This window comes from Megalopta genalis, chromosome 10 (genome assembly GCF_051020955.1).
Source record: "Megalopta genalis isolate 19385.01 chromosome 10, iyMegGena1_principal, whole genome shotgun sequence".
Lineage (NCBI taxonomy): Eukaryota > Metazoa > Arthropoda > Insecta > Hymenoptera > Halictidae > Megalopta > Megalopta genalis.
In genome coordinates, this window is record NC_135022.1 from 16,713,752 (window position 1) to 16,728,770 (window position 15,019).

At 49.7% G+C, this 15,019-nt stretch overlaps 1 protein-coding gene and 1 long non-coding RNA gene across 7 annotated transcripts in view; one reads left to right on the plus strand and one right to left on the minus strand.

Moving 5' to 3' along the window:
• LOC117219938 (uncharacterized) overlaps positions 1–15,019 on the plus strand; it is a 202,552-nt gene that overhangs the window by 49,239 nt on the left and 138,294 nt on the right. The window contains exons 1-2 of one of the 6 annotated variants that reach the window (XM_033469507.2): positions 7,075–7,530; positions 9,630–10,022. The exons of 3 other annotated variants lie outside the window; for them this stretch is intronic. In XM_033469507.2, the coding sequence (XP_033325398.2) occupies positions 9,807–10,022 (216 nt within the window). In that variant the 5' untranslated portion in view covers positions 7,075–7,530; positions 9,630–9,806. Of the gene's footprint in view, positions 1–7,074; positions 7,531–8,953; positions 10,023–15,019 lie in introns of those variants that run through there. 2 more of the 6 variants (XM_033469505.2, XM_033469509.2) reach the window with 2 other exon arrangements.
• On the minus strand, positions 557–5,323 carry LOC117219940 (uncharacterized). The gene is made up of 2 exons (XR_004490135.2): positions 4,167–5,323; positions 557–904 (listed from the first exon to the last, which is right to left on the minus strand). It is a non-coding gene; the product is annotated as an uncharacterized LOC117219940 (long non-coding RNA).

A 15,019-nucleotide genomic window follows, 5' to 3' on the forward strand; every position in this document is an offset into this window, starting at 1 on the left:
GATGCCAGAGAAACATGTAATCGGAATCATCGGCAAACGTCGTTCGCCGCAATAGCCGTCGAATCCGCCTCCAAGATCTTTCGTCGTCGACGCGACGAGATATCCGTCGCTCCCGTTGTTGATCCTCCATCCGAGCTCGGAATTGGAGTAACGCGATTGTAATTGTACCACGGCTAAAAAGCTTGCGGAACGTTTATCGGGCAGAGGCGGAGCAGAGGCTGAATTTACGGGAGAGACGGGACGAGGGCCGAGTGGCTTCTTTTAATTAAAGAGAGGGTGGCACTTTTCAAGCATCCCTCTCCGGACGATAATCCGGGACCCGTATATACCCGCGCGAGCTCCGGCTGTCGTCGCAGCGTTGATCCAAGCCTCTCTCTGCTCGCTCTCGCTTTATTTGCCGATCTTGGGACGGCCGAGTTACGATTACTCTCGTGTAACCCGGTTTCCGCGTTGGCGACGATTACGCGTGCGTTTCGCGTCAGAATCGAATTCAGAAGTTATTGTTTGCGCTGGCAGGTCTTGAACGGTCGCCTGCTTAGGTTTATTCGTTCAGATGTACAACTTACTTTACTTTATTATCATAGATTTATTTACGTGCTAAAGCTCTTTAGTTAACACCGAGTAATAAGAGTACACAAATTAACCATGGTGCTGCGAGATGTTTGCATGACGATACTTAAATAGTTATAAATATATTCTGTCGGCAATATGTGCAATCAGAATTTAATGTATCGCAACACTGACTCGTGTTGCAAATGATTCCGTTTATGCAGTTATTACGAGCATATAAAGCCCGGCGAGATTCCCGTGTAAACAGATACTCGTGCTTGAAAACGGACGTGATACTCCTCGTAGTTTGAAAGGATCGCAGATTTCTGGACTGTTCATGCTGCCGTTCAGTAATCTGTGAGCAAACAACGAATCCTGCAATAACCGTCTATGTTCAAGAGACAATGTTTAGTCGTCGCAGTATCACAGTATAGTCGTGATCGTATTGACGTCAGGATCCCCGAGAATTAGGTAGTTAAACGCTCGAATTTATATTGGACACGTTCAACATTCACGTTTAAATATTAATGATACGGTGAACTATTATATCATATAGAAGCTAGAGCAGATTTGAGTTTAGAAGGAGTATATCGCAGGGTAAGAGGGAAGATGAAGTTGTAGAATGACTTAGAAGTGTAGCAAAAATTAAACAGGAGTTGTGAAATAGAAACTAGATGGAATAAATTAAAATAGGTTAGCTTATAAAGTAGATTATCATGAAGTAGATGATATTTGCGAGGATAGGTCCAGGAAAATTTGAAAATATAAATGTATTAGATGGAAGCTAGAGTGAAGCACGAGTGCTCGATAAGCGGCCATAGAACCTTCGTCACACTTTACACCGTCGATCTTTTGACGTTCGATCGAAATCGGCGAAATTCGTGTCGTTGCTAAGTTTATCTGTCGGAAAATCGAGACTGAGAATACCCGATAGGAAGTGGAGAGAGTGCACCGAAAATGTCCCCGCGCCAGAAACCGGAGAGCAAAGTGCAAAGTGCATACCGGTCGGGTCGAGGCCTCGGATGGGGGCAGACACGGAGGGCAAAGAGAAAGAAAAAGGGCGCAGGTCGGGCAACGCGAGCAGCGCAAAGGGAGAAGTTGAACTGTCATTGACTCCCTCCCTGCGCTTCATCGTTCGCGTTCCACTCTGAAAGCGTTCCTTGTGCTCTCTCGAAAGGCTACAGTGCCTTTCAGGGCGCGATGACGTTGTCCAGAAGCCGGGCCATCGGTTGAAAAACCCCGGGAGAACCAGCCGACGATTTTCTATCTGCGGTCACGTTAATAATCGCTCGTGAGCTGACCGGGCTCTAATGGTTCGAAGAAAGGGACCGATTCACCGGGACCGTGCTCCTTTTCCTTTTATGCCCTCGTGGCTTCGTTCGTGCGAGCCCTCTGTCGCGTTCCTGCTACATTTTTGCAGACGGCTTGCATTATCAACGCGTCCGTCGTTCGGCCATTTGACACTGGACTTACCGAGCCGATTGGAATTACTGCTTCGCAGTTCTTAGTTCAAACTCATTGAAATTACACGTGGAACTTTAAATGGAATTCTGTGTAGAATTTTACATCTATGAATAGCCTAAATACATTCGGTATCGTCGTCGTTACGAAGCAACACTATTTCACGCTCGATAGGTTTAGCGATGATCTCGAATCTGCGAGGTCTTAACGATGCGTCGACTGCACGACGACGAACTAGTCCGCGATCAACAATTCTGTAACATCTCTTGAGATATCGAAAAGCTGACAAACAAATTCCCCGTTTAGCTACACATACGGCGAGTAGATAGTCGCCGATCGGCGGGCTGTCTCTGTGACACCTAGCTCCGAAACTTGTGCGTGAAACGTAATCGCGGAACTGCCGCGAAATATCTAATTGCTCGAGATAGTTCGGAAGATTCAGTGCCGCGTTAGGAAGACGCGCGATAGTTTCGGGTAAGTTTCCCGTAGCGACATCGAGGAAGCCACTCTAATTCCCCGGCATAGTTCGGATGGGTGAGTTTCGCGTGAATGATAACGCGAATAAACAGAAATAGACGGGGAAGTTTCGGTCCTCCGTGGCTCCGCCGGGGCACCCTCTCGTATGCAACAAACCGTGTCGATGTATTTGGATATCGGCGCAGCCACACGTGCTACAATGCGTGCCGTATGCCCACGTTGTATCCTGTATGCTGTATGCTGTATCCCGATACCCGGTTCAGATAAAGTACTAGGAAACGAGCGTGCATAGGCAGGGAACCGACGCGCAACAACCGCCGCCGTCGTGCATCGCGATCGCCATAACGTATCGGCTGTTTCAAAGTTACCCGGCGATCCCGTACACGGCATTGCCATACTCGTTCGCTTCGACGACCGGCCGTCTCGCCTTCTGGGAAAGACAGTCCGCCACGAACGCCTCGCGGACGCATTATCGCGACGTCCTGCTATCTTTCTCTCCTGCCAAGATTTCTATACACTCGGAAAATTCCCTTCCGACCAAGCTAATCTTCCGATCTTTATTCCAGCCGATGGAACTTGCAGCTTCGCTGCTATTTCTATTCGAATTTTGAATACGCTGTCTCGTTTTGCCGATTCCGTTCGATACCGGTGGAAGATACGTTATTAATTGTGCTTGCGGAAGTCCGTTTTAGCGTCTCATTGTTTGTTCCAAATACTTTATTGCCCTGGGTAACTTGATGCTCGTACGGCGGCCATTAACACACGCTCAGAGACAAAGAGAGAGTAGGAGAGAGAGTGCAAAAGGTATATAGGCAGGTACAAAAGACAGGGACATAGTGCGAAACGATTCGTAATATATACATAAGAGAACGAGATTTCTTAGTCACAACATAGATTTGGATTTTATTTTATTTTTTTATTTTATTTGTATTTTATGAGGTTATAGAAAAATGGAGTAGTTGCAATTTAAAGTAGTAGACAGATTAAAAGAATTCAATAACGACAATGTATTATATTTAATCTGTTACGATATTATTAGAGGAAGATTCTATTTCTTGCAATTGATGCAGATAATGTTTATTTCGCATGAAAATCCGCTACCTACTAATTACTCTTGCAATCTATACCGCACGCTGTCGCTAATACGTATTTATTACAGTAGCGATTACATCATTATCGATAGACTGCAGATTTTTATGGAAAATAAAAATTCTCTTCATCAGTCGCAAGAAATATGAACTAAGTAGCACGTTCTTTCTTTCTCCAATAACCTTAATGGTTTGAAAATAACACATCGACATTTTTAAATTCCCTCAATGTGTCCACTACTTTAAATTTCAACTATCCGAATTTACCACAAATGTATAAAATCCGCAGTATAATTATCAAGAATATGATCTTGTGCTTTATTTTTCGGTCATAAATTTTACACGGTCACACTCTTTTCTAAGACATTTGGCAGAATTAGATGTAGGATTTATTTGCACTTATGCAAGAACGAATTCTGAATCGTCTTTGATGTAATCATACATACTAAACAGATATTCAGAATGGAGTTACATAATTAAGTTACGCAATGAATTACACATAGCAGTGACACGTACAGTAACAAATGAAAAGTTAAATACAAGTAACAAAGTTAATGAAAGCACAAGTTAGTTATTCATCAATAATATTACCAATAATAGATGAATTTAAGCCGATCCACGTGCACGCTGCTTCATGTCCAAATTAGAGCAGATCAAATTTTGCACTGTAACAAAACGAACTACTGTATTATAGCAACATTTTATATACACTTTATGTACTTTCCTTATGTACTTTCCGCTTTATGTACTTCCCTCAGGATAATCGAAGTCCCATGACAATAAAGATTTCGTACGAAAGTCGCGTCGGTGGCTGGAGTGGAACAGACAATGTTGAAAGCGCAAGGATTCTCGAATCGCTAATAAGGTACAGAGTGTTCGGTAATGACTGAAGTGTGATTTGTCAATGTTCCAGCAATTTCCAAACGACAACTGATGCTTGTACATGTTAAATTTCCACGCGAATAAGTCGTTAACAGTTTGCCCACCGATTAATAGGGATTACTTTGGCGCGGCGGTTGATAGAACCAGGCTCTTAGCGTGTGCGGACAGATTCGATTCGTTGGCAGAGCTTTTCTAACCGGCAGCGGCACGGTTAACCGAAGCGTTGCGCGTGTAGCGGGTCCGCGGTTACCCGGTTCTATTCTCCTCCCACGCAATCGGAGCTCGAGTGCGTGGATGCGTGGATACGTGGAACGCGTGCGTGCGTGGTGGGCCACGTGCGTGCGATACGAGGCTCGCACACGCCCACCGGGTACGTGACACGGATCACCGGCCGGCTCTCATACATATTCATTCGCATATGTGTGTTCCCTGTAATCTACTTAACGCGACCGGTACGGGTACGAGCGGCGGGTACGCGTACTCGCCCGTTCAATCCGTAACGTAGACGGATATTTGTATTATCGGCAAGAGGCGTGCGAGGTGTGCTATCGGGGACGACACCCGTGGCTCGTCGATCGTCGAGAGCAGAACATAATTTCATTTCGTTCGATCTCCTCGAGCGTGAAAGCCCTTTTACCAGCCGCGCATCCTGCGAGCTACCCGGCAAACACGGACCAAAGAAAACCTGTGTCTCTCTCCTCTCACCTTCTCTCTCTCTTTCTCTCTCTCTCTCTCTCTCTCTCTCTTTCTCTCTCTCTCGCTCTCTCTCTCTCCCTCGTCCGTTTAAATCCGAGGCGGAACGGCGCGAGGCGATGCGTCGCTAGGTGTCGAGACGGCCGAGCTGACGAGGCGGCTAAACAGGGTCATTGAGAGCGGTTTCGAGCACAGCCGAGGTCGCGATGATGCAATTGCGGCTTCGGGGAAAAACGAGAGTGAAATATTTTTGAAAACTCTCTCCCACCCGTCTACCGTCCGGCAATTATAAATGGCTCCAATATAAATAACCAGCCACTAGAGCTGCTGGATGGAAGTCGGACGGTGGCTGTGAAACGGCTGAGAACGCCGCGGCGTTTCGGAGCCGAGTCCGAGATTGACACGCTTGTCCGAAAAGGAAGACGATCTTCTGCCTGCGAGGCCTTTCTCCGAGAGATCGCCGCGCTGCTGCAGAGCCGTTCGCAGCTTTAAGACACGGCGAAATTCTCTTTCGCCCGAATCCTTAGAAATTGTCCCGTGCTCCAACTTGCTGACAGCTCGTCTCTCTTTGCACTCCGCTCGCATGTTGTGCTCGTAAAGTAGGAGTAATCTGTGCCACATGACATAAGTTTGCCGACAATCTACAAGTGGTCAGAGCCTGTCACTTGACGCTTTGACTGATCGAATTAAGCTTGAAGAGACGATCTAATTACCAGACTTACATATTTTTTGCAATTAGTACATAAAATTCACGATCTAACAATCGTCACTCGACGAGATACGAGTACATGAAAGTAGGGCTCGAGTGGATGTCGTTTCTTCTGTAAAACAGATTAAAAAGCACTCTTGGCTCACGAGTACATTCTCGTGATCTCTCGTTATCTTTAATACTTAGATTTCAGATTGTGATATCGTTCAAAACTTCGATCGCGACGACGACGGCCTCGACGGTTTCACGAATTTGAAGCATTTTATTCCGCTTTCAAATCGCGACGTTGAAACGTACGCGAATTACGTTTCCAACATTCTCGCGTTTACGCGAACCCGAATAAGATTAGGAAGACAGAATAGATTAGCATGAAAATGAATTTTCTAATTTGAGCGAATCATTCCGTCGGCCGCATAAGCGTGACGCGGCCGTGTTGAAACGCTGTTGCTAAACCATAACCCGGTTTTAATAAACTTTTACGTTCCGGTACGACATGTAAAATGCGCGCGTCTCTTCCGACCGGACGTGAGAGAAATCGGAATCGGCGATTCAGGTCCAGTAACTCGCGTACGTCGGAACGCAAATTCTTTCTGTGCCACTTTGGATCATTTGCGTCCTCGACAGCCTCATCCGAGTGTGATGTAACGAAACGCTTCGAATAACATGTTTCCCACCTAGCGACCGGCATTTTCTTGCGTACGAATGGTTTATTCCCGTAAAAGAAGAAATAAATCAATAAATAAACAGCGCAGTTTCGTACTGCGCGGAGAAAAAGACGTTAGCCTGCCTCGCGAGTCAATAAATCATCGACCCTGCGATTCTCGGACAGAGCCGAGTGGAATCGCGTTAATCGCCGGAGGATCGGCTTATCTCGTCGGCCGCATCGCGGGGGATCGTTGTATCGGCGCTACGGGAATCTTCGAAACGGATCAAAGCGAGGATCGAGTAGGAAAGGAGGAAGAGACGACACGGTCGGATGGAAGGATAGAGTCGTAACGTCGCGTCGCGAGGATTAGCGAGCGAAGCCGGGCGACGTGGGTGGAGCGATAGCAGTCGCGGCGGGCTTGTTAGCGCGAACGCACCCTAGGGAGCGAAGCGTGTCGCGTGTACGTCTAAATATAAAGCCGACGAAGTCGGTGGAAGAGGCGCGAGAGCGCGAATCCTCGACGCGCGGTGTAACCACCTAGTCAAAACACTCTGTTGTGCCGCGAGAGAGAGAGTCGCACCGCCGAGGCGAGTCGAGTCGAGTCGAGTCGAGTCGAGTCGAGACGCGAGTTGCAGCTGCAGTTGCAGTTGGTCGGAGCCAGGCCGATTCCGCCGGTCCTCCGTCTCTCCGGGCCTCTCGTCCGCGCTCCAGTTTCTCTCCGAAGCTGGCCCGGTTGCTTTCTCCTGCAGGACCGTCCTTCTAGGCCCCGCGAGGCCTCGCGTCTGGTGAGAATCGTCTGTGCGCGGGGTTCCAGTGAAAATCGATCGATCTCTCGGCGAACGATCCCGAAACATGTGATCCGTCTCGCACGAATCTAATTGCGGATCGCGCGACGACCTTGGCGGAGGAGCGTGCTATTTTCGAGTGGAAATCCAGTGGCACACGCCTCCCGCTTCTGGCTCGCGTGATCGTTGGATTCGCGCTGGTGCTCGGTCGATCGGGGGTGAAATCGATCGGAGCGCACGGTAGGCCGGACGAGCGAGCCCGCTCGCTCTTCAAAGAGATATTTTCTAAACGAGTTCCGGTGCCCGTCGTCGCGCGTGTCCCGTCCCAGCCGGCTCGGCGCGTTAATTAACTTATAGGAGCGATGATCCTCGACGAAGAAAGAGGAAAAGTCCCGCGGAGCGATCCGGAGCGTCGGCTCCCGGGACCCGACAAAGCCGCTCGCTCTCGCGTGTTCCAGGCCAATTATCGTCCCCCCTCGTCCCCGGGTAATTAGAGGGGCGGCGCGATAAAAATCGACGCCGGGGCTCGATCGAGATTCCTCGCGTCTAACCAGTCCGGTAACGGTGTTTCGCGTAAACGGATAAGCTCTGCCCCTCTCCGGCGCCCTCGTTGCGTCGGGGTTCTCCGAAGCGGTGTGTTTCGCGACGCAGAACTGTTGGATGGGTCTTCTGACGCACTCGACCCGACCTACTTGTCGTCCTTGCTCGCGTCATGCTCCGGCGAGATTTAACGACGGTTCGACGCAGTCGGACGCGATGCCGCGGCTCTTGGTCAGTGGGTGGAGCCGGCAGTTTCCCGGTCGAGAGCTCGTGAAAGGGCCGTCTGTTCGCGAACCGAAGGTCGACGGTCGGAGGGCTCCGGCTATTAGCCGCGATCGGCTGTCCCTGTGATCCCACGAGTTCGAGGAATCCCGTGAATACCGTGCGGCGCGGCGGGACTCCTGTAATTAATGATTCCCGGCGGCTCGCGTCGGATTAACGAGACCGTCGCGGCGCGTCTCGGCCCCCGATCGCTTGAAAATCTCCCGGACCATCTGCCGGCGAGCCGCAAAGCGAACAATAGCCTCTTGGTGGACGATCAACCGTCCGTTGTTCCTTTCTCGCGTTCCCCGGCCGGCGGGCCCGCGTCGGCCGGCGGCCGAGTATCGCGGTTGCCACGAATTAAAACCGGCTAATTCGGGCCGCGAGAAAACGGCCGATCCGGGGACTATTTTCGGCTCGTAACGCGACGCTTCATTCATAACACCGAGCCGCGTAAGCTTCGCCCGGAGACACCCGATTAAACACCGACACCGTGGCGCGTTCCTCCGGGATCCCGCAGATCCTGGGCTCTTGTACGATTCTCGACGCTAAACCCGCGGACATGCTTGGCTCTCAACGTTGACACGACGTAGACCAAATCAATTGTTACCTTTCTCGTGGAATTCTATGTAAACGTGTAACCGCGTGTCGAGGGCATATGTAATAATTCACTATTCGCGGTTGCCTTATTTTTTAAATTTTGACTCTGCATCAAGTCATTCTAGACCTCTGTATTTCTCTTCTCTTCCTCTAATTTTACAACTAATGCGTGGTCTCCCGTACATATTCAATAAATAAATATATAAATATATTATATTACTATAATTGAGAGAGAGAGAGAGAGAGAGAGAGAGAGAATGGATATACGGAATTCTTTCGAAAGTATAATGGAACCATCGACGCTAAAAATGCATATTACTGCCCACCGATTAGCTGTTTCTGTCGGACACAGTCTGTCAGAACAAGAACCAAGTAGTTACGACGACAATCGTCGCGCTGAAACAGCCTTGTAACGACGACTGGCAAAGAAATCGTGTCTTTTTCGACAGTCCAAGTGCGAAGCAGAGAATCGCTCCGTTCTTCTCCTATTCCGGGTGAAATCGAGCGAGTCGAGGCTCGATTAGCCGCGTAATTAGCCCCGCAGTAGGGCTCCAACGAGCAGCCGTGACGTTCGAGGAACCATCGAGCCCCATGATCGATGATCACCAGCCGGAAAGGATTCCGCGAGCGTCGATTAGGAGACAGAGGCCTAAGTGCAAACGCGTGTTTCCGGGCCCGGTTGGCTACCCTTCTGGCCTTAATCCCGGCCAGTTTCCATGGCGGGCGATTCAGTCGGTAAATCAGCCGAGTCTTGATCCGCGCGGCGCACGTTCGTCCAGGAAATCGCTGGATCAGGGAAGCGCGGCCCGATTAGGGGATCAAGCCGCTGGGACGTGCGTGGCTCGCAGTTTCGATCTCTTTCGGTCCCGCCGGGCATTAAATATTATTAATCGTAATACCACACGGGCTGGCTGGTGAACTCTCTCGATATTGTTCAGGGAATGCGAGCGAGCGGCTGCTGCGACCTCGAAACGGGTCCAATCGGCCGCGTCGCGTCGCGTCGATTCGACGGGAGAGACGTCGAACTCGGCTGTTCGATCGGCCGTTCCGCGGCTAGGCTCGCCACCTCGCGATACCACTCGCAATTCGACGGAGGAGATCTTCCATGAGACACGATGGAGCGGTCGAGGAGCGACAGTCGCGCGAAGAGGCTGTCGACGATCGCCGAGTACTCGGAACCCGCGATCGACAACAATAGCGATCCGTCGGAGAGCCGCGGGCAGGAACCCGCTCCGAGAGACCTCGAGGAGGAGGCGCCCGTCAAGTACTTCCTCGTCGACGACTCGCCGATGGCGAAATTCAGCCGCAGCATCAAATGGATCTACAAGAAAGTGAGTCCCGAAACGTTTTACCGTCGCTTTTGCGAATCTAACCGACGAGTTTGCTCGCCTCGACGGCACTCCTCTCCTCCCGTTTATTTGCCGGGCCATCCTTTGGAACCGTATAAACATAACGCCGAGGATTCCCTGGAAAGCGTTCCTTCGCCCCGAACGCGAGTGCGTCTTCACAATTTTTTCAGACCCGAATTAGATCAAAAAACTTACTTGATTTTGCTCCAACACTAGCGTGCAACTTGCGACACTTTTTTTGCGAGACCGAATCTCGTTGCATGTGCAAACTTCCTCGACATAGTGGCCAGCGTGTTGGAACCACCTGCGACGGTTGCTCTCAAGTAGCGAAAAAATACGTACACGCTCTTTGCGAATAAGTGAGAACGCTTATGCAAGAGTTCGTCTGGTAAAAAATTTCGCAATTTAACTTGCTAGCGTATTCGCACTCGGATCCTTTTTGCGCTACGATTTCCCTCGGAATTGCGTCGATTAGCACTTCTTTGTTCTGAACTTATTTGATAGGGCGGTTTCTTGCGCGTCTTGATCGCCAGTCTGGCTCGTTGTGACAGTGAAAGGGGTTAAAATAATCACGATTTACATAGTGGGTCGGGAAATCGCCTTGTCACTGGCTCGCCGCGTTATTCGGACCGTTTACAAGGAAGCGTCGAGGATCAGCTCGGCGGATAATTCGCAGACGGCTATAAAAGGAGAAAAACGAGGCTCGGGATCGATCTATCGGAAATCTGGCCGTATATAGATGCAGAAATGCGTCGGTGCCCCGGCGGAACTCGGTCTGAGAGAGGGCCGCGACTACCCGCCGACTGATCTGTAATTCAAGCAGACCGGGAATTTGCACGTCAAAGTCGCCTTATGAGTGGCCGATTGAGTCTGCCGGGCCTAATATGCATACACACTCGCGGCATTGCGCACACTTTCCCGGGACCTCCGTAGCCGGCTTCGAATTATCATAGGCTCGCGTCGACATCGACGTTTCCATCGTCTGGCAGCCTCTGCCTTCTGTATCCACGGCGTGTCTAGCAGCGTTCCGCTCCGATCTACTTCGATCTGCTCCAGTCTGATCCGCGCTGCTCGTCTACCGGTGAAAGAAGCCATTAGCCGCACGCAGTGTAGACGCTCGTTCTTTTGCTCTGTTTTACTTTCTAACTCTTCGAGCCGTGTCTGTGCTCTCCAGCCTCGAGGAAGGGAACGTGTCGAGTCCGCGGCGAGCCGAGCCGCACGAAAGTCGTGACGGCATTCGCGCGCGCTCCTCTTCCCTGGCCCGTGCAAAGACCTACACCGCTTCGCTTTTCAACTCGCGGACCCGGCGAGAGGAGCCATCGGGACCGTGTTCGACGAGTCATTGATCCGGCCCGCGCCGCTTTTCATCCGACAACATCGAACAGAGCTCGCCAACGTTCGCTATCGTTGCTACCTTTTCGTAGCGCACGAGTTTGCGGGCTGCATTTTATCGGAGCCACTTCAAATTCACCCTTCCCGATCCAGCGATTTCGTTTCAGCTGTCGCGATACGCCCGCAGATTCTACCGGCGGTCTGCGCTCGCTTTGTTGGCCATGTGCAAGTACACGGTAGCTACCATTAGCGGCAAATTTAATTCAGACTTCGATGGGATACGTGTTTGCGAGAAGTAGAAGCTGTGCGAAAATTATCTGCATTGCACGTTATTTTGGTGCATCGGAGTTAACGGTTACGGAAATGCAACGAGTAACGCGATTTTTTGGTTCACATATCATGAAGAAGTGGGGAAATTCTGCAAATGTGCGACTACGAGACGTGCAAGCAAAATTTGCTGAGTTTCGGGGACGGAATCGAATGCTGTTCTTAACCAGTTGCGGCACGTTTTTATAGTTATTGACAATTGGTAATTATAAAAAACGAGTCGCAAGGCTCGCAATAATCGCGTCTCTTCTTCCCAAATTGTCTGTTTTAGTGCACAATTTCGGCGACAATTAGGTAGACGTTACTGTAGCCGTTTTTGAGGCGAATGCTCGAAATAGGAACATTTTATGCTACGACGAGTACACTCGTCAAAAACAGTTAACCGATTAACTTAAGTAATCAAACAAATATTGGTAATATAATTAAAAAATAAAACAGTCGTCTCGTTACGACTCGCTTCTACATTATAACAGCCATACGTATACTTTTCAGAGAGATTGCAACGGTTACCTGGTTAAGTACGCCGCTGTAGATGAACAGCGCACCGCGTTAGGTCTGGCTTAGACATTTTATTAGGATATTCTGGGAACGAAAACGAAAAGTCTCGGCGTTGAGACTAGACCGATTTATCCGCGGACTCCTGCGTCCAGCGAGCCGACGTCATCGACCTCGGCGGATCGTTAACGAACTGGATGACAACATTCTCATCGTAACGTACCAGGGGACACGGGGTTCAAAGACTGTTGGAACGCGAGATAAGCAAGAATTAGAAATAACGCGCCCCCCTCGTACAATCTTCCGGCTACTCGTTGTTCGCCCGTGTTCCGGCGGTGGGGGGTGACCCCTTTCCTCCCGGGTCCTCCGTCATGTCGGATAGGCCTCCTACTTGTCTCCTTGAATCTCTTCTCGTCGTGTTCGCCGGGGAATGCAGAGATCCGCAGAGCTACTCCGGCGTGCTGTTTGCTTCTTCTTCTGCTTCTGCGTTCTTAGCTACCTGTCGACCCGCCCCGCGAGAGCCGGATAAAGAGAGCTACCTGTCGCGGAGGAAGAGGCCGCGAAACACAAAAGGAAATGGCTCAGGAGGATGAACGGGGATCGTGGCTGGAGGGAGATGAAAGGCCGCGGGAGGCGGAGGGAAGAATGGGGGATCACGTGTCGAGGGTCTCGGACCTAGAAACTCTTCCAGCCTCCGTCACTCGAGCGACGAGGCCCGCTCGAGGGGATCTTAAGGGATGAAATGACCTATTTCGCATTGTGGTTAGCTTTTCGGTGTCTCGACGAGCCGGAGGACCACTCTTGCCGAACTTCGAGCGGTATTACGCCCTCCGAACGGCTCGGGGAGATTTCGCGAGACGCTCCCCGACCCTCGACAACCGTTTCACCGCCGACCACCCTCTGGACGAGTCTCCCGATATTCTTCGAAGCAGATAGTTGTATCGAGACGTCTCCCCGGGAAACGCCGACGCGTGGAATATCCATGCATCGAGAGCTGAGTTAACGGAGCTCCGAATTCTGCTGTTTGCCAACAGGCTGGCACGTGTCCGACACGAATCGTGCATTCGACGTTCGAAAGACGCGAATCCGGCGGAACGTTCCCCCCGTTCCCCCGTCCTCTGATCGATTTCATTGTCTGGCGGGATATTAGCGCACGTTCGCCGCGCGAGGGAAATTTTAATCGGCTAATTACGTCGATCGAGACCCAACGGTGAACCTCTGCGGCCCGAAGGTACGCCCTTTAAAGGTACCAGAAATTGCCACACAATTGGTATCGGACCGACTTCAAAGAAGCTGGAAACTTTGTCAGGAGTCGAGGCAGCTTCGTCTTCCGGCCAAATTGCAGACGTCGCTCTGTCCGTCACTCGGTCGGTTAGTCGGGACCTTAATTTTTGGCCAATTTGATTCTCCGTGGCGTGCACGTTCGCATGCTCCGAGCATCTCGCGTGATTCCTCGCGCCAGGTGGCCGAAATAGCTTGCACGAACCGCTAGGGATTCTCGTACGGTCCATGGACGCGATCCATGCGCCCGCAGAACCTCCTTTTCTTTTTTTCTTTTCCCATCGAGCCGATCGTCGATGCGCCAGATTCGCTGCACCCTCCGATGCTCTGAAATCCACTTCGGTTCTCCTCGTTCCGTCTCGTCTTCGCACAACAATCGTCGTGACCAGGCTGATGGGATAGATGGACACGGTTTACTCGATTAGAAAAGGTTAAATCGCATTCGCACGGTTTAGTGGTCCCTACGGCGGTGGCGGGGTCGACGATCCCAGGGTCCACGACCCAAGTAATTTGCTCCCGGAAACGCGCGTAATCGTGAAATCAGTCGCAGCCTCGACGTCGCTGCCGAAAGTACCGAAGCAATTTCCATCGACTCGCTATTTGTCCACCGTCTGCGGGTCGGTGAACCGATTAGAGTCCCCCGATCGAAACGCTATATTGACGTCACGATGTTAGCGGCCGCGAACGCTGTCCGACTTCTCACCTCTGATCGCGTAGATGCCGCGATTCTCACCGAAAACGGCAACGTTTGCCGAGAAACGATAGGTATCGATTGTTGCGAGCATTTGGTCGCGACACGGGCCGTTTGCGTGCGGTTTGCGCAAAGGGAAACAGAGGATCGAAGATTTGGTTCAACAGTTTCTGCGTGTTCGCTTCGGACTGATTCAGAAAATGAAGACTGCCTGGTCGTCCAACTATTAATAACAAGCACTTTGAGCTTTTCGTAACTGTTTTATTTCGATGGTACACAGAGAGAGAGGGACAGAGAGAGAGAGAGAGACAGAGAGAGATACTGTTTCTGACTTGTTCCGGCATTTCAGTATTTCTCATGTAATGTATATTATACGTTAAACTTACCGAGCAGTAAAAATTATTGATGTGCATTGATTCGTAAAAATGAGACGATTGAATTCATTTGGATTTTGTATAGTCTTCGTGACAATTTTTGCTCCAATAATGTAATCTTTTCAGTGCGCCTATAAGTTACCGAGATCTACGAAACGCATTTTCTACATTTTCGTTACAGGCTCTGACAAAGATGTTAAAGAATATTTTAGTCTATATATATATAATATTATCATATTATATAATATTTTATTATATATTATTATATAATAATATATATAATATTATTATTGTTAAATATAATATTATGTAATATGATAATATTATATATATAGACTAAAATAAACTAAAATATTATAATATATATTATAATATTTTAGTTTAGTAGTCTAATAGCCTAGCCCTTCCAATTTTAAAAGAATTATCGCGTTTTAAAAGGTGTTTGAACATTTTTGTGAAAAACGGTAGGTACAAGCCGC